We start from the raw sequence: 25930 nt of genomic DNA on the forward strand, positions 1-25930 counted from the left end.
AAAGAAAAGAAAAAGAAGTATAGAGTCCTCCTGCTCATGAATTTTGCCCAAGCTAAAGCTATTTTATTAAATTAATGTATGCATTACACTTTAATAATAAAGTTGAAAATACACTTCAATAAATTCCCAGCAGTTAATACTACATATATTATGAGCGCCTAACATTTTGTTCTTCTTTACAGGGAATTATTTCTTTGTAATAACCCATCTTAACTGCTAGAATATTAATTTCTATATAAAATAATGATTTGAAAAATAGAACATCAATGAACAGAACCTATTGGCTTTAATTTGAAAACTCTTCTTTCCCTACTAAAAAAAATTCTTTTTTTCCCCCCTGCAAAGAAGGGAAATTTCTGTTCGACGATGCCAAAATCATATGAACACTTCATAGGGATCAAATTAATTTTTGCTTCACATTTCCCTGAAGCACTGGAACCAAACAAGGCACAATTTTACACATCACTGCCTTCTTAAACTGGTATTTTAAAATGTTAGCACTATTATGATTAGTAGTGAAGATGGAGACTAAGGGCATGGTCTCCTCTAAATGCCCCCAGGTCTCACATTAAACTTTAAGCTGTAAGTGGAAGTTGGGCAAATACTCTCCCCTACGTGGGACTCAATTCTACTTAACACCCATTTATAATGTGATGAGCCTCTCGTATGGTGTGATTTGTCTCTAAACTATCATTAAGCTTTGCAATTGCAAGTCATCTTGTTAGCCTCTGCTGTAACTGTTCACTGTTACCCTTCTGGCACCTTTAGAAAGCAAAATTCCAAGTTATTCTTTGCAGAAACTTCTCTAAAGCCTCTACCTGCCTCATCTCCAAAGCCCAATATGCTTATATTAAAGACACCCTAATGAGATGGCATCTATAATAACCACCTACTGACTTGAGAATACCTGGTACTGTTTTAATTATTTTTTATTGATTTCTATGTGACCATGCAGGGTTTTAATTCATTAAAAGTACAGCAGGGGTGATTATATATATATATATACATATGATCTATTATTGCTACAGTATCCAAGGCTAATTGAACTTAACTTCAAGATTCATTTCACCTGTTGGGAAACATACTTTTTAAAGAAATTTACAAACAGAACATTTTGTACATTCTTTCAATACTTATTCTGAGTAATAAAATTTGTTTTTCTCTTGTTGTTTGGCTACCAAGACTTATGTTTGACTTTTACTAATAAGCCAATAATACCCTTTGCATTGTATGAAAATAATCATTAACAAGTATAACTACATAGATAGTTTGCCAAATATTGCATTAAGCAACATAGTAAACTGGGAAAATACTGATTTTCTTAAGTCCATTAAGTCACAGCCCTTCCAGACTACACAATTAGTTATGGAGTGCCAGGATAAGAAAATTTCTCAGATGATAATCAAGTCCTCAACATTTTAATATGGTAGAGATTATAATACGAATGACTGGATAAATGAATATGAGAAAAGGAAGAATGGAAGAGTGAATGATATAACAACTTCATTGTCAATATGTTAGATTTGAGTAGATCATTAGAAATAATGGCATGCCTGAAAATGAAGGCTTAAAGGTGGATGGTTAAAGGTAGGTAATGGATATTGTAAATTTGGATGAACTAGCAAAGAGAAAAGTGGAGAGACAGAGGGTGAGGAACAAAGAGAGAGACAGAGATATAACTCAGTTATAGACAGCCTATATTCACGAACTAAGGAGGAAGAACTAAGAGCAAAACATAGGAAATACATAACCAAGTAACAGAATGAACCTATTTTTCAGGTTCATTAAATCCTTTCCAAATATTTCTTCCCTAGAGATCCTCTCTCTCCTAGAGATTCTCTCTTTGTGTGTGTGTGTGTGAGTGTGTGTGTGTGTGTGTGTGTGTGTGTGTGTGTTTTCAGTATCCAAACTATCTTTTAGATTTTATGAAAACTATGGTGATGATCAGAGGGAGAGTACAGGATTTTGGTGATAGGCGTGGTGAATTACATACACATATGTGAATGTGTAAACATAACCCTAAAATCTTATAATTTTGTGAACCACTATTAAATCACCTATAATAATATAAAAAATGGTGGATGGTGGCTCAACTCTGAAAAATTGAACCAGAGCCCACTTTCAACCTGCATTGAAATGTTTTCACAATATTATATACTAATTTAAAAGTACATAAAAACATGACTCCACACCTTGGCCATGACATAAGCCCAGACAATTAGGCACTATTGGAAACTGGGAGAAGTAGTTGTGTCATACTTTATACTTCAGTTCTTTTCATGTTACAATCCACGCCTCACTTAATTTTTCCAACATCTCTGAAGATAGATGAATGAGTTTTCTCTGAAGCAAATGCCTTGAGGGAGGTTCTGGTTGTAGTTTAGTACATTTTCAATGTATGTGTTTTAATTATTTGTTCACTGATCTGTATTGACTACTACAACAGGAAAAAGTAAAAAATCAGGGAGCAAATCAAAAACAAATGACCATTCTTTTTTTTTTAATATTTATTTAATTTATTCCCCTTTTGTTGCCCTTGTTGTTTTTTTATTGTTCTAGTTATTGCTGTTGTAGTTGGATAGGACAGAGAGAAATGGAGAGAGGAGGGGAAGACAGAGAGGAGGAAAGAAAGGCAGACACCTGCAGACCTGCTTCACCGCCTGTGAAGTGACCCCCCTGCAGGTGGGGAGCCAGGGGCTCGAACCGGGATCCTTAAGCTGGTCCTTGCGCTTCACACCACGTGTGCTTAACCCGCTGTACTACCGCTAGACTCCCACAAATGACTTTAAGTACTTAGTTCTTAGTAGAATTGAAAACAAATCTCTGCTCTTCAATGTCACAATGAAGGTGTCATCCTTCAGTCAGTCCCCTAAGCAAGTACACAGCACACCACTTACTTGAATTCCAATAAGGATGCCTTTCTGGGGTATCTTAAATCCTGTGGAAAGCATTGCCTTTAGGAAAGCTGAGTGAATGCCTTCTCCAAAGCAAGCCACCTGTTTAGAAATAAACAAAAGAATAAATAAAAAGAAATAAAATGAAGCAAGTAAAAGTCAACCGCCCTTACAAGAAATACAAAGACAACTGCAAAACATTTGACTCATAGACTCCTTATCTAGGGTTTTATTTCAGTTGCCCCAAAACCAAACAATATGAATTCAGGGATTAAAAGGCTAGCCACGGCAGATGTATCGTATGTTTTTTAATTAAGTATAATGAATGAATAAGCAATTCTTTTTCAGTCCAACAACACTCCATGGAGCAAAATAACTGGATTCTGCTGTGAGTTATTTGGATACAAATCACAGCTTCTCATCCATAATGCGGTGAGCTACCAAATGTTAATGTGACTAACTGTTTAAATAACAGTATATGTCGTGCATGCTATCCAGCAGTGCATGAATTCATGGGTCAGTAGCAGAAATGCCTAACTGCTGATCAGTCGGGTGGGAACCATTTCATATAACTTATGAGAAACACTTCTGAGAAATTCAATAAATCCATGAAAATCTCAAAGGACCTTGTCCTTTCCTAAAAATCATTTTCATAAAATGAAACAAATAAACAAAAAAATATATACCTTGCTACTAATCCTGTATATCAGTCATGTAAGGGAAAAAAAAATCCAAACAAATGTATAATGCTCAGATAATAGTAGATTCTGCCATGCATATCATTAGTTGGCAAAAGTGTACAGAATCAGTGAATAGCAAGAATCACTAACTTCATTCTTTAAGCAAGTGATTTCTTTACTGTGAAAGGAAGCTTCTCCTGACTATGACTCCAGTCAACCACCAGCACGTGCTACTCTTCAAACCATAGCGAATATTTGTCTTGGTCTTGTCCTGGTCAACTAACTTAAATAATAAATGGTAACAGGACTCAAATTTTACTGAAAGGAAGAGGACACTTCTAAATGTAGATGCAGTGAAACCTAAGATTTTTTTCAGCGGTTTTCTAAAAAGATGCAGAAAATAGTCAAATATTTCAGTGAAGATCAAACTTATGTTTCTGATCACACCACGAGAAAAAAAAAAATTCCTAGGTCAGGATTTAAAAGTTTATTCACTCTCTCAACAAGACATATGAAGCAAAATTGAGATTTCACAAGCTAGAAATATTTTTTCTGACTTCAGTTGTAAAATAGAACCTGTAACATCACATTTAGTGAAACTTGGAAACATGATTTTAGTAATAGTAGAATTATTCCCTTACATTTATTTCTAAAAAAAAAGTTACAAGAATGGGGAAGCTGAATTTCTCCTTTATAAATTCATATTTAAAGAACTTCAACAATATTTCTGGAGGTATAACAGGAATGAACACTGAAAAGAAATTCGCCAGATTAGAGAATAAAAGGGGAAGAGGGTGGGCAGGGGAGGGTGATGACATACCTGGTTAAGTGCACATATAACCAAGCACAAGAACTTAGGTTCAAGCCCCTGCTCCCTACCTAAAGGTGATCTGCTTCACAAGCAGTGAAGCAAGTATGCAGGTGTCTATTTTTCCCTCTATCTCCCCATCTGCTTTTAATTTATCTCTGTGATACAGACTTCTGGTGGTGGGAATTGTGTGGAGTTGTACCCCTCTTATCCTATGGTTTAGTCAATGTTTCCTTTCCATAAATAAAAAAAAAAATTTAAAAAAATAAAAAGAAAGAAACAAGGATGAAGACAGATCTCTCCCTGATCTGAACCCTGGGCCAGCTGAAAACATGCCCTCTATTCCTTAAATAGCCTGGAAGTGTAATCCAGGTGTCTCAGTTTAAAGCTGGGTTTTCTCACCTATGAAATTAACAGCAGCAGCAAAGAGGCTAAGAAATGCAGTCATCAATCCTAACAGAAACAACATATTCATTTATTCCTCACTTCCTGCCTTCCTGTCTCACTTGGCTTCTCATCACAGGTCTGCTTGTAACCAGGCAACCATATAAAACATCACGTATTTCTTTCAATTAAATATCTCCCCTCCTTTTTTTTAATACCAAGGGGAAACAATGATGTCTCACAGTCTGCTGTTGCCACTCCGATGTGCTCTGATGAGAATCTGAAGGTTGTATCTAGTAAGTCTGTCAAGGGCTAGGTGATTCATAAAATGTCCTGACACTGACATGTAGAGAACTTTCTAGAAGCTGACAGCTCTCTACAAGAAACACATTTCACATTATTAAAGAAACCTTCAGCTGACAGAGTCCCAACAAAAGTGAAGAGGGACATCCAGTGGCCAGTCCCATTATAGTTTCTAGAGAATTCCCCCAGGTGGCTAGAGATGCTTTGAAAATGGTTCTGGAATTTTGCTTATGCCTACAGGTTTCACAATATTTAGACCCATGATCTTTCTGATGTTGTACATTTGATCATTTGATTCTGCATGTTGTTAATAACAAGCTGCTGATCTTTCACAGTCACAAGAAGGTCGGGGGATGCTGTTAGAGGAAGACCTGGGAACCTTAAACAAACAAAAAAGGAGGAGGAGGAGGGGGAGGAAGAGGAGGAGGAGGAAGGAGAAGAAATACTCAAAAGATCTGAACCTACAGGAGAAAAAAAATATTTTTTTGACAAATGTTTTCAGTCAGTACTGTGGAAATGAGTTCTAGTCATATGCTGAAATATAGAAGAGAATTTAAGCTCTGTCCCAATCAAATAAAGTAGTGCAAATTCTTAAGACCTTTCAGACTTAACTCTGAAAGCAGGATTTTATGGACCCTTACCACTTACTAATTGAATAATCTCACAACATTCTAAACATAAAACAATAGATTTATAAGTAATTTTTGTGAAAATGCTAATGGGTCGCCAGTTACCTCTCCAGTGGAAGTCATCTCACATCGCAGGATGGGATCAGCGTCCCTCAGCCGGGGCCAGGAAAACATCGGAGCCTGTCAGAAACATGGGGGAGGAAAAATATGTGAGAAAAATGTATAAAAGGAGGAAAAGAGTATGCATATATTTAGTGAATCATCCCTCATAGGATTCATTTAGGCTATGGTAGACATATAAAAAAGAAAAAAAATCTCTTTGGTCCAAGAATCTGACCTGAAAAATTGCTTTTAAACTCTGATCCAAGAATGTCTTGAGTTCTTGGCCAGTAACTTGGGTTAAATAATTACAAATTATTTCTGTAAATAGAGCCCCTGTGACATTCTAGGCCAGTATTTCTAATCTAGCCTACACATACTCTTACTGGAGTAGATTCAAACAAAGTCTGCTGGGCATTGGCTTCCCCAAATAGAGTTCAAACACGTTTTTGTTTTTTGTGTTTTTTTTCCCTTGGTAGGTTTTTAAAACATTCCTCTTCTTGTTCTAATCATTTGAACTTGCAACAAAACCATCTTGCCAAAAATGTCTATAAACTGACTTCTGAGACATTAAACTGTTGTTGACACCTCTTGAAACGCTTTAAAAAAACATTCTACTTGGAGACACTTTAGCCCAGAACTTTCATATGAGCTAGAACATAGATAAAAGTGTTTCCTTTTCAATTATTTTACCATTACAGTTCACTCAGAACCATATAACTATAGATATATTTTAGACTATTTCTTCTTTGATTATGACACCACCCTACCTAAATGAACATGGGGAATCTTTTAATGGGTCATTTTAAGTTACTTATTCCTGCAATATAGTTTCTCTATAGCCTTAACTGTTGCTATTCAACCACTGTGTTGGGGCTATATTAGGATAAGGTATTAATAAATAATTTGAATGGAATCAAAATCCATATACAATGATAACTAGGAGACAAATAAACTGGAAGACACAGCACATTCTAAAAAATGCATATCTCTCTATGAATACAGTTATAAGTTGCAATTGTTTCATACACACATAAGCATCTGCATTCCGGGGCCTATAAATAAAGAAACATGAATTTGAAATTCATATCTAGAATCTCCAGTGAAAATTTTTTTCAGGGACTTTTTTTGTTGATCTCAAACAAATATACATATATATATATATATATACATATATATATATATATATATGTATGTATATATATATATATATACACCCACAGAAATCTTTAACAATTTATGTTGCATCAGTTTCCAGGAATTAACTGCAACCAGTCCCCAACATAAAAAGTGGCATTCCATCTCAATGAAGTGTGAAATCTGATGCATCCTAAATTATTAAGTAAATATATATATATATATAATTTTTAATTTGTAACTTCAGCTTGAAACTTCCATTGTAAAAGCTAGAATTCAGGTTCAACTATAACACAGCTAGGGTTGAGACCACAGGTACATAGATGTATAGAGACTGTTTAAAGGTATCCAAAATATGCCTCAGTCACATAAATATGTAACATAATATAAATTGTTTGCATTGTGTTGCTTATTTAAAAATATATATTGACACATCACTAGTCTTTACTTCTTTTCAGCAAAAAAAATCATGATCCCATTGAGTCAGACAGAAGAATAAAAAAGCACCATTGAATTTTAAAATATTCGATAGGTACATGTATCAACATACATTTGAAATTAGTGAGCACACCCTGCATTTATATGTTTACTCTTCATGAAAATACCATCCAGTTCATCCTCATATCATCACTATTGAAAGTAACCACTATTTCAACTTCTCCTGAGAAGAAACTGTGCCACTGGGAAAATAGGACCTCAACACCAGCGGTCACCACGGGAAGAATTTTAATGACTACCACAAGGCCATCACTTTTGCAATACTCACACATCCCTAAAATCCTGGAATGATTCAAAGGTGGCACAACTCAAGTCTTGTCCTAAAAAGATGTGTCTAGGACTTTTATTTTAACTAAATACACAGCACAGGCTTCAGCTGCATAAACACAGCTGAGACTTCACTCATCTACTTAGTTCTCCACTTATGCAACTCTGGATTGTTAATTTTTTTTTAATGCTGGTAATTCATATACTACAAAGTTTCCTATAGTACAACTCCACTGTTCTCTTGCAGGGTGAGAGGCACGTTCAACTCATGAGCCGCACATGTCCTGCAAAATCAACTGGTCTGGCCCTGCCAAGCAAGGACAAGCAGGTCCTGAAATTCAATAAGTGTTAATTTTCAGGTTGATAACTTTATGTGGTTCAGGAATGATGGTATAAATATCCAAATGGCCCTTGGCAGAAATGAGTTCCCTATCACTGCTCTGTTGAAAGAAAACATCATAAATTCCCAGATACTCACTTTAGTACAAGGTTCATAAACTATCAAGATTATTTTGAATGTAAATTATTTCTTTAATTTCCTTGGAAGTTAAAAATGACTCACAGATTTTTAAGCATTACCTTAATTGCAACATAGTCAGAAGGAATAATGGGGTGCTCCAGGGTTGGAAGAGGTTTCTCATCAATACTCTCTCCAATCATGACCCTTGTGGCCACATCAATGAAGTCTACTCCAAGAGTCTTGGACACAAATGGGAAAGATCTAGAAGCCCTCAGATTACACTCAATCACCTAGAGAGATAAACACAATTCAAAAGGAGAGAAAGGATGGTGAGGGCCAATAACAATATGAATTTTCTCTGGGCTACTGAGGTTTCAGCTGTTATTAATCAGGGACAAGCTTTTGTTTTACTTAGCCTTTTTCTCTCCAGCCCACTGTGTGCTCTCTTGCAATTACTTTTCTTTCCATCAGTATGTTTAAATTGTGATTTTCTTTTATCGGTTTTCCATAATTCCATCTCCATATGTTGGAAACAGATTTGTTTTAGTATGAAGCTCAGATAATTCCACATCCACTACTGAAAGTCTTCATTGGATTTGCACTGGGTATCAGAATAAAATACCATTTGGATGCTCTCCTTGTTCCTCAATACACTTCCACTTCATAGCAATTTTATGGACTCAGTCCTACCTTTGAATTTACCTTTGACAATGATCCTGCTAAACTAAACTAGTGACTGTCTCTAAAATGTTGCAATTTTGTTCTATCTTTGTGTAATATCCCTCTACCCTCCTGAATTTCTCAAAACCTCAGTCATTCATTAAGATCCAGTTCAAAGTACAAAATCTTCCTTGAAATCACTTATGATTCACTTCAAACCAGGTAGGACACTCAAATACATGCTTAGGCATACATGTGCACACACATACAAGAGACACTTGCTTTATGATTGAAATACCATCTTACTCATAAACTTTTTTTTGTCACACCAAGGCTTCATTGTTCAGAGCTGACTTTTTCTGGTAGAGACAGAGTGAGGAGGAAGAAGAGACACAGCAACAAATCATCCTTTAGTGTAATAGGGGTAGGACTTGAACCTGTCCCACACATTTGACAAAATTGTACACTTTGCTCCTTCTTTACCCGATATATCTTCTAATTATGTACATATACATCGTCTTCTCAGTCCTCATTAAATTATAGGCCTTTAAGAGCAGAACTACAGCTTTATCTATTTTTTTGTAGTCATCACATGAATTTTCTTACTAAGTACTGAATTTATATTGGTTATTGAAGTAGTGGGCCACAGCACACCTAATAGAGAGTACATGTTACAATGTGCAAGGACCCTGATGCAAACCCTCCATCCCCATCTGCAGGAGGGATGCTTTCCGAGCAGTGAAGCAGTGCTGGAGGTGTCTCTATTTCTTTCTCCCTTCCTATCTCCCAGTTCCTTCTAAGTTTCTCTCTGTCTCTATTACAAAAAAATAATAAATAAATAAAATTTAAAAATCTTGGTTTGTGATTGATTACATTAAGTAGAAAAAACAATTATACTAATCTAATCAATTTAACACATGTAATTTTGTTCTTGATAAATTATATTCAAAACAGCTTTCTTCTCTGGGAAAGGAATAACATAAAATATTGCGTATAACTTATATCTAGCTGCATATCCATATTACTTCTGACAGTCACGGTAGTCCTCTGTACTAAACCTTATGGCATGCAGTGATTTCCTTCCCAATGGATTAGAGTACTTTACAAAGCTGTGACTGACATATCAGGGTCACCAAGAGACTGTGCCTTCAAACGAAACAGATATTATATGCTATGCAACATCTCATTTTCAGACACGAAAAACTGCAGGGTCTCAGTTGCTCTGCGGTTGTGTTCACAGAGAAGATTACCAGAGGGACACAGGCTAACATGGCCTAACACAGCACAGATGTCCGCTCAAACACACTGGTGTTTCTTACCAAGACTTCATTTCCTCTGACAAGAAATTGGACGTTGAATGGGCCAGAGATGGCAAAAGCCTTTGCAATCTTCCGGGTAGCATCCTTCACCTACATCAAGAGGAAAAATTATAAAGTGTTAAAAGACCATGCCTTAGTTTAAATTACATAAATACCCTAAATGTAGGCTGGTTCTAATTTTCAGTGTGGTACATCGCTACCAATAATAATAATAACAATAATGATAGAAGTCACTAAAAGATACTCATTCACAAAATAGCAATACATACTAAATATTCACAAGAGTGACTTATAGCAAAGAAAATAACAAATAATTGTATAGGATAAGCTCTCTGTCTAATGCCCCTATCCATTAACAATTAAACCTCTGGTTTAACTTAAGCAATAAATAGAAGCGTCTAAGTCTACTTGCTTTAGCATCTGAAACTGGGTTCCAAACTTCTGAATACCTGCTGAAAGGTCCAGGCCCTAAAAGTACAAGGTACCCTAAGGAGACCAGAGTGATTTCTTTTATGCCGCTTTTTGTTGCCCTAGACTCTACAAGGATGGATATTATGTTCAGAAGAAAACTGTGCTTTGTTACAGTGAGGTAACAAAGGAATTCCATAACATATAGGAATTCCTGTGTCCAACCAGAGCCAACAGATGCCCATTCTAAATGGGGGCATTAATTGTAGGAAGCAATAGCTCCTACTCAGTCACTCCCCTTACAACAGGGTAAAGCAACTTACCTGTCTGTAATAGGAAAGTACTGAATATACCTTGAGCTCTTAAAAGATTTGAAAAAAATCATCTAAGTTCTTAAGCTCATTTATCCTGACATGAGAAACTGAAATACATTTGTTTCTATTTAAAAAAAAATCTGTGATGCTGAACTTTTACGCTACTGGTATTATAAGGTATCCTGGTCCTTTCATATGGGAGAAGAAGTTAAGGCCTTCAAAATTCATCTGGAAGTACAGAAAAACTTGACAGATCTGCTTCGACTCAAATGGCAGGAGTATTTTCAAATGGTTAAAATAAAAGGTGATTATCTGTAGCAATGGACCTACCAGTACATGTGTGAGACAGAATCTTTATTCTTGGGAAAGTATTTAAGGCAGTAGTAGTTCAAACAAAAAGTGGTAATAAAAAATTAAAAAATAAAAGATCAGAAAATTTTGGTGTAAGGTGAGGCGCTAACGGCAAGAGTAGAGAGTTAAAATATCAGTTCTGGAAGATTCCCACATGACTTTTGCAATCTTCTTTTCATTGATAAACATTGTTTTATATGTTCCTTGCTAATTGGTTCTCAAACATTAGCAACATCTACATTAGTCATTTTCCACATATGAACACTAGACCAGTAAGAAACACTTCAACTGGTGACTTGTTTAAGATGCAAAGTTCAGGGTCCTTCCCAGAAGTACAGAATCAAAAACTAGAGAGAGCGAGAGTTCAGCATTCTATATTTTAATAAGTTCCCCAAGTGGTTGTGATCCCTGCAGATGTAAGAAACCACTGACCTTACAAAAAAACCAAGCAAACAGACTCTAAAGGACAGTGAAAGAACCTTTAAAATACAAAGAAGCTCCCTCATAACTTATCTAACCTAGGGATTTCCCTCCATTATGTGTGCTTTTTCTCTTTCCATTTTATTTATAAGTAACAACCTTTTCAATGGCTCCTTGGCTGATGGTCTGTGTGGGCAGCATCAAAGTAGCATCTCCTGAGTGGACACCAGCGTCTTCCACATGCTCAGAGATGGCGTGAGAGATAACCTGGGCAGAAGCAGATTTTAGAAAGTATTAGTAGGTACCTACTTCAACAGCACTACTGTCCTGTCCACACCTTTGAATCTAACAGATGCCTTAAGCATTAAACCTGTTCTTTTGCTAATGTCCTGGTGAGAGGAGTAGAAAAAGCTATCCTTTTAGATACATCAAGCCTCCCAAGGTAGAGACAGTTTGTCTTTAGGGGCAGCTGAGTAGCTAAATTCACTCTTCCCTCTTCCATTAATTATCATGGGATGAGCAAAAGTAAAATTGAACCAGCTCATAATGACTTTTAGTAGCAGATAAGAAACTAAAACATCTGAAAGGCATTGAAGATGGCATTATTTCTTCTTCTCAGATTGTTTCAGACACGGAAAGAAAAGATAAGAGAGGTGAATGTCTAGCTAGATGAATGTCATAACTTAGGTGAGCCAGAAAGAAGATTGGAGATCAAAAGGAGAGAGAGAGAGAGAGAGAGATAAAAGGAGAGAGAGAAAGAGAGGCAGAGATTAACAAGAAAAATATCTTGTCCTTTTTAAAGTGATATTAAAAAAAATCACCTACACACATGCTATTACTACCTTGCCTTGCTATAATGGCTTGTTAGATTTCTAAGTTTATGTTCTATAGTTATAACTTGACTACTAATAATATGTGTATCATTAGGAAATGAGAGAGAGAGAGAGAGAATAATTGGTGACTGTTAAGGACAAATCAATTGCAAATGTTTGCTTGTAGATGACCTAAAGCAGAGCAGTTGAGTCTCAGACCTCCTGCTAAGAATTTTGAACTCTGTGTACTGGACAAGGTGTTTGGCCAGCTTAACTTCAACTTCTGAAAAGATGGCAATGGCAAAGTAGATTTCTCATAAAATGTAGAGGTAAAAGAGATGTGCAATGTCTGGCATGATACTTAGTGCCTAACAATTACTGAAAATGTTTATAGTGTTTAAAAAAGGGCAGCATCAGCCCCAATGTGCCCTAAAAATCATGATATATTTAAAGTACTGTCTATTTATGATTTTGACTGGTAAAAACTATATGAATAACCCAGAATGTTTCAGAAAGAGAAGTCCAGGAGGACAAGCAATGGTTAATGTCTGAAAGAAATTTACGGCAAGAACAGATCTTGGCAATATGGAGCTAAATCAGACTAACAGACCAGTATTACTTTGCCAGCACAATATCAGAAAACCACAAATGCCTCCAGGGCAGACTTATTTCCCATAATCACTGGTGTGATTACAGTCCTTTTATTTTATTCCTGCATCTCAAATTCTTAAAATGATGATAAGGGGAAATATTAAACATATGCTCTGTAATTCTAGAGGCCAGGAGATCAGGGGTGAAAATTCTAGTGAAGTAGATAGTAGTTCAAGATAAAAAATACATGAGGTATACACATCCATATCTGTATGTATGATACCTCATATGTATCAATAACACATATAATACATAACAGCACATATATTACAAATATTCATGTTTAAGCTAATGACAAAAATGCTATGACAACACAGATCATGACATTATCTGGGGACCTAGGGATATGGGGTTGAAATAAATTCTTTTCAAGAGCACTTAGCTCAAGTTATAAAACTCTGGAATTTGAGTCATCATTATTTTTTTTCTCAAAAAAAAAATCTTACTTTGAACTGTTAATTTGGAAGATAAAAGACTAACATTTTCAGTAGTTTTTTCAAGTATTTGCAAAATAGAAGATAAAGAAAACTTTCATGTTTGCATAAAGCAAATAAAAGTGACATGAATTCCCTAAAACTTCCATGATAAATCACAGACGCCCTATTATCACAACTAGAAAATTCAAGGAAGGCATTCTTCACAAATTTCATTTTCTCCCTAAGTTGTAGAAAATTCAAGGAAGGCATTCTTGACAAATTTCATTTTCTCCCTGTTTGTTGTATTCACAATATAAGATGTGGTATAGTAAGCCAACTTTATGTTCTTTACCTTATCTGTTTAACTTTGTTCTAATAACCCAATAAAAAGGGGAAAGGTGGGAAATCAAGAGAGAATATAAACTAAGAATTCAATTAAGAACTTCAGAAAGAAAAGCATTAGCTTTTTATAGTATCTACTGAAACATAAAAGGAAACCCACATGCAAAAGAAAATGAGAAAGATCTATTAAAAATGATGAGTATGAGATAATTAACTTTGAATATCATCAAAGAAAAACTCTAACAGTATAAAACACTGGAAGTGTGATATTCATGACATATCATGTGAATTTCCAGTACATGTCAAGATATTTTTAATTGAGCAGTTTATCCATTTTTATTAAAGACCTGCTTTGTAATGCCATGAATTCTGATCTGTGTTGTGTTCTACACTTTACAGAACACAAAACGTGGCAAGAAGGCTGGGGAGATGAAGACTTACTCTTCCGTCTTTGCCGACGGCATCCATTTCAACTTCCCGAGCACCCTCGACAAATTTAGTCAACACAACTGGATGTTCCTGTCACCAACAAACAAACAAACACAGAAGGGCAAAAACATTTAGTTGAAGTTATGAGTGCAGTACCAAGTATTTACTTACCTTAAGTAAATAACAGGATAATAACACCTGAAAACTCTCAAAAGCTTAAACATGCTCACGTACTCATGTTCTTCAGTTTCTTTTATAAGAACGAGGACTCTATTAGCTTGCAGTAAGATGTAGGATTTTCAGTTTTGAGTACTTGATGAACTGAACATGAGTTCTGAAACTTGATATATAGACGTGTAGCTAAGTTAAAGCAAAAAGGAATGGGAAGAATATAGTCTCTATTCCAGAATCATGGTACTCTAATGCATCTATAGTTAGATATTTACGTATTGCCCATTGTTTCAGATATTTTTCCTTTCCTTCCCTTACCTCTTAAACACAGCACTCTCCTAATAAGTTCAGTCTTTCATCAGCTTTCTACTTTGTTGATTTTTCTTAAAACATTTGCTTCCTTTGGTGTATGTGAACTTCATCCTCACATTTCATGGAGCCTTCATGATTCTTTCTTTCTACTCAGCTCTTAAATACCAGCAATTCCCAAGTCTCTATTTTAGCTGTTCCATTTTCTTTCTATATTTTCAGTGATTCTTTGCATTCTCAAAATTTCAGTTAGGATGGAGGAGATAGCACAGTGTCTATGTAAAAAGAATTTCATGCCTGAGGCTCCAAAGCCTCAGGTTCAATCCTCCATACCACCATAAACCAGAACTAAGCAATACTGTGGTATAAACAAAACATAAACAAAAACACTAAGCTTCAATTAACAACACAAACTACTTACAAATCTTTACTGATAAATCTATCTTCTTCAAAATGCCTCATATTTAAAAGTTCAAAGATTAAATATATGATTTTTATCTAAAATTTCTCTTCATCCAATATTTCATACTTAAATAAATAATATCATTATCCATTCAGTAATCTAAGAGAGAAACTCTGGGCTCATCCTTTATCTTCTTTTACTACTAAGTCCATCCATTCCCTAATTACTTTCAATATGTAGTTCCATTATTTCTAGCATGCATTCACTTCTACTCACTGTTAAAAATCATTTCATCAATTGATGATTCATATAAAGACTATATCACTTCTCTCATCCAAGGCAAGGCCATAACTACTTTGAATGATAGCAATCACCCCTTCTCATGATTCTCTGTCACTATAGATCAACTGAAAGTAGAAAACATGACTAAAATCCGAGCTCATTGTTGTGATACAGTTCTCTTTATATGACCCCTGTCTACTCTGTCACCTTTTCACCATAAGCCGTATTTCCTCCATATTTGATATCCTACCACACAGTAAATTATTTAAAAGTTTTTTTAAAACTCCACAAATGACTTAACTCTCTCTTATCTCCAGGACTTTACACATGTCTTTTTTTTCTCCATCCTCTCACTCAAAATGTAAAACTTCTATCCAACTAACCCAGTTAAATAATTTTTTTTTTTAGAGGCTGGATCCTAATGCTATTCACTTTCCCTCAGTAAATAGTATTTTATCTATTGCAATTCTCACCATATTTCATTGTTCTTATTGAACACATTATATGCTCTCTGAGAGTAAAACTATAATTACCTTTTCATAAATGTAACACTAATACTGTTTGTAGCTATGCTAAATGAACTAATATATATTAATGAACTCTGAGACTGTTTTTTTACCATAGATTTACAATATTGAGTATCCCAGATTTTGTTGTAATTTGATGGGATAATTTAATATGCAAATAGTTCAATGAGGACATCTTTTATAAAATGTTGATTTTGTTTGGTCCTATTACACATGCTAAGACAAAAACAATTTTTTTTTTTAGATAGTAGACCATCTATGAAATCTATTATTCTCGGCAAGAAGTAGAGTCTTATCATTCACTTGAGACCACTTGGGTCTTCATGCTGATTTCTTTATAAGGGTGTAAGGCAGGAGGTCAAGTAGGGCACAAGAGAGAGGATAGAACATATCTCACTCCAAAGCACATTCATGAAAAATGGCCTGTTGGAGTAATCCCCTCTTCAGTCATCTAAATGAAACATCCACTCAGTCTTTTATTTTTATACTCTTTTGCCTCTTCCTAATTTTATATTTAATCTACTCTATCCACTGCTCAAATGTCTTTGGAGAGCAACAACCACACACAAAGAAGATCCAGTTTCATGTATCCGAGTACAACCCATGCGTTTTGCTTCTCTCTGAATTGCCCCAGATTTTACTTTCGGTTCCCTTCAAATTCACTTGCCTAACATCAAACTCTTCTCTATGAATTACCCTCTCTCTCTCTCCCTCCTCTGTTTCTTAACTCCAACGAGATTTTGAAAGCTTTTAAAAAGAAAACATTACTTTCATCTTTTGCAGTACAAGGTCTGCAGATCAATAAACCCACTGGGTAAATCTTAAATGGATCACGCGGAGGTAAAGCCAAAGGAGAAAGTAAAAGCTGAGGGCAGTGGAGGGAGGTGATGGAACCAACAAAATTATAAACATTTTTATTAGCAGACAAACAGAATGTGCCCAAATGAAAATAAAATCAATAGGTGAGAGAGGGGATACACTACTAAAATCGCAGGGTTGATGAAAGCAAAGTCTCTCCAGGTGTGAGAATTAAAAATCAGCAACCCCTTCTTAGTTCCTCAGGAATAGGATTGGGAAGCCCTTGAGGCTGGGGACCCCAGAGAAAAATGGACCAGCGTCTAACTGATAAACAAACCAGACTATTTATGCAGGCTTCCCCCTGGAATCTATAATGTGAATTTCTGTTTTGATCAAATATGTAGTAGTGTTTCTCTTTCTTCACTAACCCTAAAGATTTAAATAGAATTAAATGCAAGTGAGTTTTCCTCTTCACATATGTTGGAAAGTAGTGGGGAGAAGAAATGAAAAGGAACACCATCCTACCATCATGTAAATTTAAAAAACACATACACTTAGAGAATAAGGTAACAACAGCAACAAAAAAGTAAAAATTACCAAAAGGAAATCAAATACTTACCTGAGAGACTCTAGTGGCCTCCTCTAGAAATTTTTTCATTTCATCCTCTGAGAATACCACATTCATGGCAGATCCACTGGTAAGGGAGAGAGAGAGAGAGAGAGAGAGAGAGAGGGAAATCAGGTCATCTTTATTTTATTTTATTTTAATCATGAGAAGCAAAGCAAGTTAAACTTGATTGACTATCCGAACAGTTACAGGCAACCTCCAGTTCCAATCCAGGCTAAGTAAAAAGTGGCCTTTTCCTAAATTGAGTCTATATTTACTTTATTTAATCATAAGGACAATAAATGAAACGTAAAAGTCTGGTTTTGAGAGAGGGGCTGAGACCTGTGAGAATGCCCAATGAGTAATTTTAGACATGGCATGTTCCCAAAGTTTATCCTGTGTCTGATTCACAGTTTCAATCTTCTACCAGTCCCATGTATTTCTTAACATATACCAGAATTCATCTTAGGACTGGTTTCTCTAACTATACTTCTTTCTTGAGTTTATTTATTAAATATAATATTGTTACTATTTAGTTATACATTCATTGATACTATGTAATTATATTTATTGAGTGTTCATTACCAACAGCTGATCTAAGCCCACAAGTACATTGTCAAGGCAGGCCATTCTACTAACAACCCAATTTTACAAAAAAAAAAAAAAAAAAAAAAAAAAACCACTTTAAATGGCATTTGCAAATCTATTGTACTATATGAATTCAGTGTATTTAATTTTATCTTCTAAATCCTTGAAAAAACTATGCCACTAATTTTGACATGTTCAAAGATGAATATGAGGAGACGATAGGAGGAATATAATAAGGAAAAAGTAAGAAAATACTACTTCCAGCATCCTTTCTAAAGGTGATATTTACTTTCCTTTCCCACTCTGTTTCTACATAAAGATGAATCGATTTCTTCATCTATTTAAGAATGAAATACGAAGGCAAGACTGTTGGTAATGAACAATGTAGGAAACTAGAACAAAAATTGTAGAGATGAAAAATTTACAAAAGTCAGAGCTACTTTCTGTAATATTTCCTTAAATGTCTGTGTTGTTTAAATTGATTCACGTTAGTAGCTCAAAGAAATAGTATTATTAGGCTGTAGTTTACACAAAATGTCACTTAATAACAAGGAAAGATTTTTCACTTCATTTGAAATTTGGATTAAAGGATTACATCTCCAGTTCCATTTACACTTCCAAAATGTGCACAACAAACTGTGTTTCTCTTGTTATCCCCTATACTGTGGAATTGTCCCTTACATGTACTAACATCTAAAGATGTTAATTCTCGATTTTTCCTTTGATGATAAGACTGAGTTTAATATGAAAGACCCTCATTCCAGACATAATTAATCTATTAAAGAATGTGATTAAAAAAATAAATAAACCACCCAAATTCAAGTCAGAGACACCATAAGAAGATGATGACAACTATCAAATATACACTGTGATTTCTGGGTATCAGACAACAGATGGTGGCAAGAGATCTCCCAAGTTTGCTTGGCTCTGTTGATAGTTTTTGCCTTCTGATTTTTTTAATTGCTCTCTAGTCTACTGTAAAGATATCCTCTCTCAGCCTGGAGAGAATGTCTTAAGTGATGCTTCTAAATTACAAAGTTTTAAACTCTTTGTGCTGCCTATTCCCAAGGAAAAGCATTAAGGTGAAGGACTACACATCCATCTGCAATCTGCCTCTGTTGGTTCAGGAACTGATAATGGATTTACAAGTAACTACACATCAAAATCTAGTGCTGTTACCATGTAGCATGCTGTTCTGTATCTCTCATTTAAAAAAAATAAAGAATTGTTTTGGTAAAAAGTATATTACCTTAATACATAGGAAGGTCTCAATAAGCAGGGGTAGCCCACAGACTTCGCAAACTCCAATGCCTCATTCTAATGAATGGAAACGACAACAAAATATATGAACATGTTGAAATGCAATAAAAATGCAGAAAAGTAACATTAGCTCAAGTAGTATGCAACTTTCTTTATTCTTTCTCTCAAAAGATACTGTTAAAATGTAAATTGGATATGAAATACATAAAAATCCTAGTTTCTAATTCTAAATACCAAACTTAGCTCAAAAATAATTTCAACTTCTGATCATTGTCTGAATCTTCACGAGAATGGTTCTATCAATGTATAACCAGCATTTAACTGCTATCATGTAAACATAGCAACTTCCAAGGCAACCCACTAAGCTTAGTGCATTCTCTATGCTCTGTAGCTAAATATCTGCAGTAGTTAGCATTCAGGTTTATGACCCTCCAAAAGAAACCATTAACAGCAGATATGTTTCCCATCTTACCAAAGTGTTAACAGCTTTCCATGGTGCCTGAGCCACTTTGAGTTCATCCAAGATGGCTGAGAAGATGGAGCGATCCTCAGCCCTGTCAATCTGCAGAGGGCCTGTGCCCATGATCTTGACACCATTCTTGTGCAGAGGGACTGCCAGGTTGTTTGGAATCTGACCCCCAACTGATATGATGCAGCCACTGCATGCCTGAAAAATATGTTCACAATATTAGCACTGGGGCTACTTCATTGTGAATGAACTGTGCTAATACTACCTATATTTCTCTCTTTTTAAAAAATATTATTATTTATTTATAGGATACAGACATGGCTAAATTGAGAGGGAGGAGAGAGAAAAGGAAGGAGAAAGAGAGATACCTGCAGCATCGCTTCACCTCTTGTGAAACTTTCCCCCTACAGTGGAAGAACAAGGATTTGAACCCAGTTCCTTGAAGACTGTGACATGTCTGTTCAACCAGGCACACCACTGCTTGGCCCCCTGCCTATATTTCCTTACTGAAAATATTTTTTAAATGACTGTGACAATTTCCTTTGTTCCACCAGAGGACCATATGAAATATATGATATATACACAATGAGATTAATTGATTTAGTCCATATCATAGGCACTTTTATGCTGTCTATATAACTAGAGATTGAAGTCTATAAGACCTCCATAAAATCATGAATAAATGTGCCAACCTTAAACATGGACGTCAGTAAAGGTTTTCATTATGTTCTCTACAACATAAGCAATTAATTCTTGGTCTATTGTTGTAATTCCCTAAGTGGATACAATTCTTTCCTACTAACACCCAACTTCTATTATCCACCCCAACACTTCACATGCAGAATAATCACCCTTTAAAAACATTTCTCCTCTTACTCTGAGTTCTCCAAGGGTTCCCCACTGCCTAAAGGCTGAATTATAAATTCATTACAGACTGCTACATCTAGGCAATTAAGACTTCACAGTCTTCCTTCATCATCTGTCTCTTTAGCTCCAGGAAGAACTTCTACTCACTCTCAGTCCTATCTCTTATTTTGACCAATTTAGTAATACCCAGTAGGTAAGTTTAGTTCCTATTTCCTTACTACTTGATGTACAGGCAATCCTTGAATCCTTCACCTTCATCTCTTACTAGAAGTGAAAATTTCAAGATTAAAAAAGAGGTGGCAGAGCCAAGACGGCAACTTGAAGACCATACCTAGTGTGAGCTCCAAAAAGAAGCAGTTTTCAACCTGGGATTCTCTGGAGAGGCCACCAGGTTCCAGATGCTAACATGATGCCAACCCAACTTTCCTGGGCAGATCACCCCACCAATGTGTCCTGGAGTCCCACTTCTCCAGAGCCCTGCCCCACAAGGGAAAGAGAGAGACAAGTGGGGAAGCAGTTACAGAAGCCAGACCTTCCACCTTCTGCATTCCATAATGACCCTGGGTCCATACTCCCAGAGGGTTAAAGAATAGGAAGCTATCAGGGGAGGGGATGGGATATGAATTTCTGGTAGTGGAAATTATGTGGAGTTGTATTTTCTATTTCTATTGTTGATATGTTAGCAGTTTCCAAAACAGTAACATAAACCGCTACTACTTAGTAAGGAAACCACTGCATAACCTTCACTCTGGAGCTTTACCATTACTGTAGTTCTCTGAAGCAATTAATAACATCCCCATTTTACAGCTAAAGAAATAGACTTGATGGGGAGTCGGGCAGTAGCACAGTGGGTTAAGCGCACGTGGCACAACGCGCAAGGACCAGCATAAGGATCCCGGTTTCAGCCCCCTGCTCCCCACCTGCAGGGGAGTCGCTTCACAAGCAGTGAAGCAGGTTTGCAGATGTCTGTCTTTCTCTCCCCCTCTCTGTCTTCCCCTCCTCTCTCCATTTCTCTCTGTCCTATCCTACAACTACATCAATAACAATAATAACTACAACAATAAAATAAGGGCAACAAAAGGGAACAAATAAATAAATAAATAAAGAAGCAGACTTGATGAAGTCACAATGATTTGCTCTTATAGCTTACGTAGCAAATAAGCCTGAGTAAATACAACTACAGTCTATATATTATAAAAGAGCTCTGCTTAACTAGTACAGCAAATCTTTGAAGTATAAGCAAGCTCTATGTGTCTAACTGGGTTCAAAGGTAGTAACGGTAGAAGATACAAGAAGCCATTTCCAAGGTAAGTTTTTTTTAGAAGCAGTAGTTAGGAAAACATTTACTGTAAAAGCATTTTCTTATCACAGACATGCAGAAATGAATATTGTCATCACTGGGAATACAAATCACACCAATAGGAATATGTTAGAGTCATGGTGTATGGCTTGATGGTGAAGTGCAGATTTTCCACCTATACAAAGGAGTTCAGTAGAAGAGAGCAAATTAGTCGGTCAAAATTAAAATAGGGCACATTGTGAACAAATCTGTCTTCTACTTGACTCTACCTATAAACACAAACATGTCTTTTCATATAAGGAATATCCTAAGCAAAATGGTCATTAAGTAAAGTGTCATCTACCAAAACTTTTTGTAGATTACAGACACCATCCTCTCATTTCCTCCCCCTTTTCCTCACACATATATGACCACCCTCAAATAAATAAATAAATAAATAAATAAATAAATATAGATCTCTAAACATGGGCACAATAACAATGAATGAATTACTTAAACTTTAAAGGTCACTTTGTATAAAGTATAAACATTGCAGCCAGAATAAATCTCTATGACATTTTCAATTAAGCAGTGGCGCACCTGGCTAAGCATACACATTACAGTCCACACAGATCTAGGTTCAAGTCCTATGTTCTCACCTGTAGGGGAAAAGCTTCCTGAATGAGGAAGCAGGACTGCAGGTGTTTCTGCAGGTGTCTCTCTGTCTCTCTGGGGGGGTAGATAGAATAATGGTTATACAAAGAGACTCTCTTGCCTGAGACTCCAAAGTTCCAAATTCAGTCACCCATACCACCATAAACTAGAGGTGAGCAGTGCTCTGGTAAAAAAAGAAAAGAAAGAGAAATAGAAAAAGAAAAGAAAAAGATAAAAAGACAGAGATTTCAACACTCTAAGCCTCTTTTCTTGTCAGTCATCTAACGTCTGATCAAGACTTCCCTCCAAAACACTTTGTTCTTTTCTCAGAGCTGCACCTATAATGCCATAAAGACAACTCTGATTTTTGAAGCATTCCAAGCAGTCTAGATTTTTCTATCACCCCTATGTACCTGTGTATCCTTGGAAAAGTCTAAATATCTAGTGCTCTTCTATGTGACCTAAGTCTATGCTTCTAAATAAGTTGGGGTATGTTCTTTTTTATTGCAAATTTATTACTGAAAATAAATGTACTACTTAGTACTTTTGGCAATACTAGGGATACCCAAGTTCAGATAAGGACAGTCATCTGAAGGTTGGGGTATACCCACACCAGTTGTGAGAGGTCTGTGGGGTTTGCCGTGTGGATACACGGGAGCTTAATAATGAAAATATATTATTGTGCAGCTGGGAAGTGAGCTTTATATGTGTTTATGATATATTATGTTTCCTGTGAAGTAGTCTAAAGAATACAGGAATAGAAGATTGCTCTTATATTCTCTAAAATAACATTTCAAATACTTTAGATGCCAATTAGCTTCAAAGAAGTATCAACGCATTTATTCTGAAGTCAGTCAGAATTAAAAAAAATTAGTAATATCCATGCATTCAGAGCAGTTGTAAAAGGTCTTAATCTTCCCTTAAATTAGTTAATGGTGAAATAATTGATTATGTGTAAAATACTTGCTGATATCCCTGTAGTGCTTATTAGTATTTTAACAATTATGTAATTTTCACATACTTATGTCATGAGGCTTCTTTTATAGCTAGCATTTTGAAGTTTATTGCTCTTGATCCTGTTTAAACTGGCATTACAAAGGGCTTAAGAAATACTTGTAAAATTCACTTAGTTTGAGCCCCTCCTGTGCATATGAAACAACTGTTAAATAATCATAAAAAAACAAAACATGTCACGGGGCTGGGAGGTGGCACACCTGGTTGAATGTGTTACAGTGCTCAAGGACCCAGGTTCAAGCCCCCAGTCCCCACCTGCAGAAGAAAAGCTTCATAAACGGAGAAGCAAGGCTGCAGGTGTCTCTCTGTCTCTATCCCTCTCTATCTCCTCCTTCCTTCTCGATTTCTGGCTGTCTCTATCCAATAAATAAATAAAGATAATTTTTAAAAAATCCTGTCACTGAGAAATGTAAACTGTGTATATTCTACCCAACAGTTCTAATATACTATATTGAGAGATAAGCCGGCTAGACCAGGACAGCTGTGATGATAAACTCATTCTAAACTTGTGTTTTTCTTTACAATAATAGTAATATTCTCACATTGCTATAGAACTAAACTATACTTCACAGTGTGATTTCATGTCACCTTTATAGTATTTGCATAGAGTAAGCATATTCTATACTTTTTAACCAAAAAAAAAAAAAGCACAAAGAAATTAAGTAACTGATATACGTTATTTAATTTTCAAGTCAAAGGTGTAATTTAAATATGGGTCTACAAAATGGCTCAGCTGGATTGTGCACTGCTTTACAATGTGCATGACACAAGTTCAAGCCTGGTCCCCACTTCACTGAAAGAAACTTCCATGTTAAGATATCTGTCTGGGGTTCGGGCGGTGGTGCAGCGGGTTAAGCGCACGTGGCGCCCGGTCGGAGACCCCGGCTCCTCACCTGCAGGGGAGTCGCTTCACAGGCAGTGAAGCAGGTCTGCAGGTGTATGTCTTTCTCTCCTCCTCTCTGCCTTCCCCTCCTTTCCATTTCTCTCTGTCCTATCCAACAACGAACAACATCAACAATAACAATAATAATCACGACAAGGCTACAACAACAAGGGTAACAAATGGCCTCCAGGAGCAGTGGATTCATGGTGCAGGCACTAAGCCCCAGCAATAACCCTGGAGGCAAAAAAAAAAAGAAGAAGAAGAAGAAGAAGAGAGAGATATCTGTCTATCTACCTATCTACCTACCTACCTGAAAAAGTCAAAGTGGAGTGATGAAGTCCTGAAGATGACAAAAAAAAAAAAAAAAACAGTAGATACTGCCGATACAACACATTATTTTTTTCTAAATTAAGATATTTATATATAAAGGGATAAACACTAGGTGCTGGAGGATTAGCTATAATCCTGAAAAGGCACACATTTTATTCAGAACATTTCCAGCAGTGGTTTTTAAATATAAGGCAACTCAATGTGTCCTACAGATGCACAGTAGATGATCAATACATGAATCTATAGTCTGGGAGCAAGCACTTAATAGTACTGGAAAGGAGGTGGGAAAACAACTGTAAGAACAAGCTATGGCAGGATCAAGATCATTCAGAATGGATTCATCAATCTTAACTTTAATATGGATGCTTCGTATAAAAGCACAAACATTTAACTAGTCCTTTGTACCAACCTACTACCTCTGGAAACACTTTATCATTAAACCATAGCAACAAAAGAGCCAGAAGGAAGCAGCATCGTGTGTCTAGATGATTAATGACACCATTTTGCAGTATATTCATTGGAATTTTCTAGTTCTGGTTAATGTGTTTGGTACATGTCACCAAAAAGAGATTTTAGTACAGCTGGAGTGCTTAGGGGGAAAAAGTGAATTTTGTATGAAAAAATAATTACTCTATGCCAGAATCTCAAGAATCTAACAAGGGGGTGGGACTTTTTAGAGGTTCCCTAGAAAATAAGATAATTATAGGCCTAGCAACTCTTTCCTAAAGGGATTTAGACTATAATTCTACATGCATGAATACACACATATAGAGTGTGCACTGCATAGATTTTTTACTTTTCATTTTTTACCTCCTGGTGGTAGATGTCTAAGATTCTTTCCAAAGACAACTCTTCAAAGTACAGTTTGTCACACTCATCAAAATCAGTGCTCACGGTCTCAGGGTTGCAATTCACCACCACCGTCTTTTTACCAAGCTGAGTCAGAGTGCGGATACTGGAGACAGCACACCAATCAAATTCCACACTGCTGCCTGAGGAGACAATGATATTTGGGACAAGGGTAAGAGAAGCATGAAGCTACAGCATAAACTGAAGCTGAAATAACTTGGTAGTAAGTCTTAAATTAAAACAGCAAATGCCCCTTCCTTCCTTCCTTCCTTCCTTCCTTCCTTCCTTCCTTCCTTCCTTCTTTCCTTCCTTCCTTCCTTCCTTCCTTCCTTCCTTCCTCCTTTCCTTCCTTCCTCTCT

General features: G+C 36.1%; 1 protein-coding gene across 1 annotated transcript in view; it reads right to left on the reverse strand.

The window, feature by feature from the left end:
- The window catches only part of CPS1 (carbamoyl-phosphate synthase 1), a 76973-nt gene that overhangs the window by 10516 nt on the left and 40527 nt on the right, over positions 1-25930 (reverse strand). Inside the window, exons 12-21 of the mRNA XM_060193971.1 lie at positions 25533-25714; positions 19699-19893; positions 19216-19283; positions 17391-17466; positions 14294-14371; positions 11791-11898; positions 10139-10228; positions 8279-8449; positions 5804-5878; positions 2898-2996 (exon numbers count right to left, since the gene is read on the reverse strand). Coding sequence (XP_060049954.1) covers positions 2898-2996; positions 5804-5878; positions 8279-8449; positions 10139-10228; positions 11791-11898; positions 14294-14371; positions 17391-17466; positions 19216-19283; positions 19699-19893; positions 25533-25714 — 1142 coding nt within the window. The remainder of the gene's footprint in view (positions 1-2897; positions 2997-5803; positions 5879-8278; positions 8450-10138; positions 10229-11790; positions 11899-14293; positions 14372-17390; positions 17467-19215; positions 19284-19698; positions 19894-25532; positions 25715-25930) is intronic.

The sequence above is a fragment of the Erinaceus europaeus genome, chromosome 7, assembly GCF_950295315.1.
Source record: "Erinaceus europaeus chromosome 7, mEriEur2.1, whole genome shotgun sequence".
Classification (NCBI taxonomy): Eukaryota; Metazoa; Chordata; class Mammalia; order Eulipotyphla; family Erinaceidae; genus Erinaceus; species Erinaceus europaeus.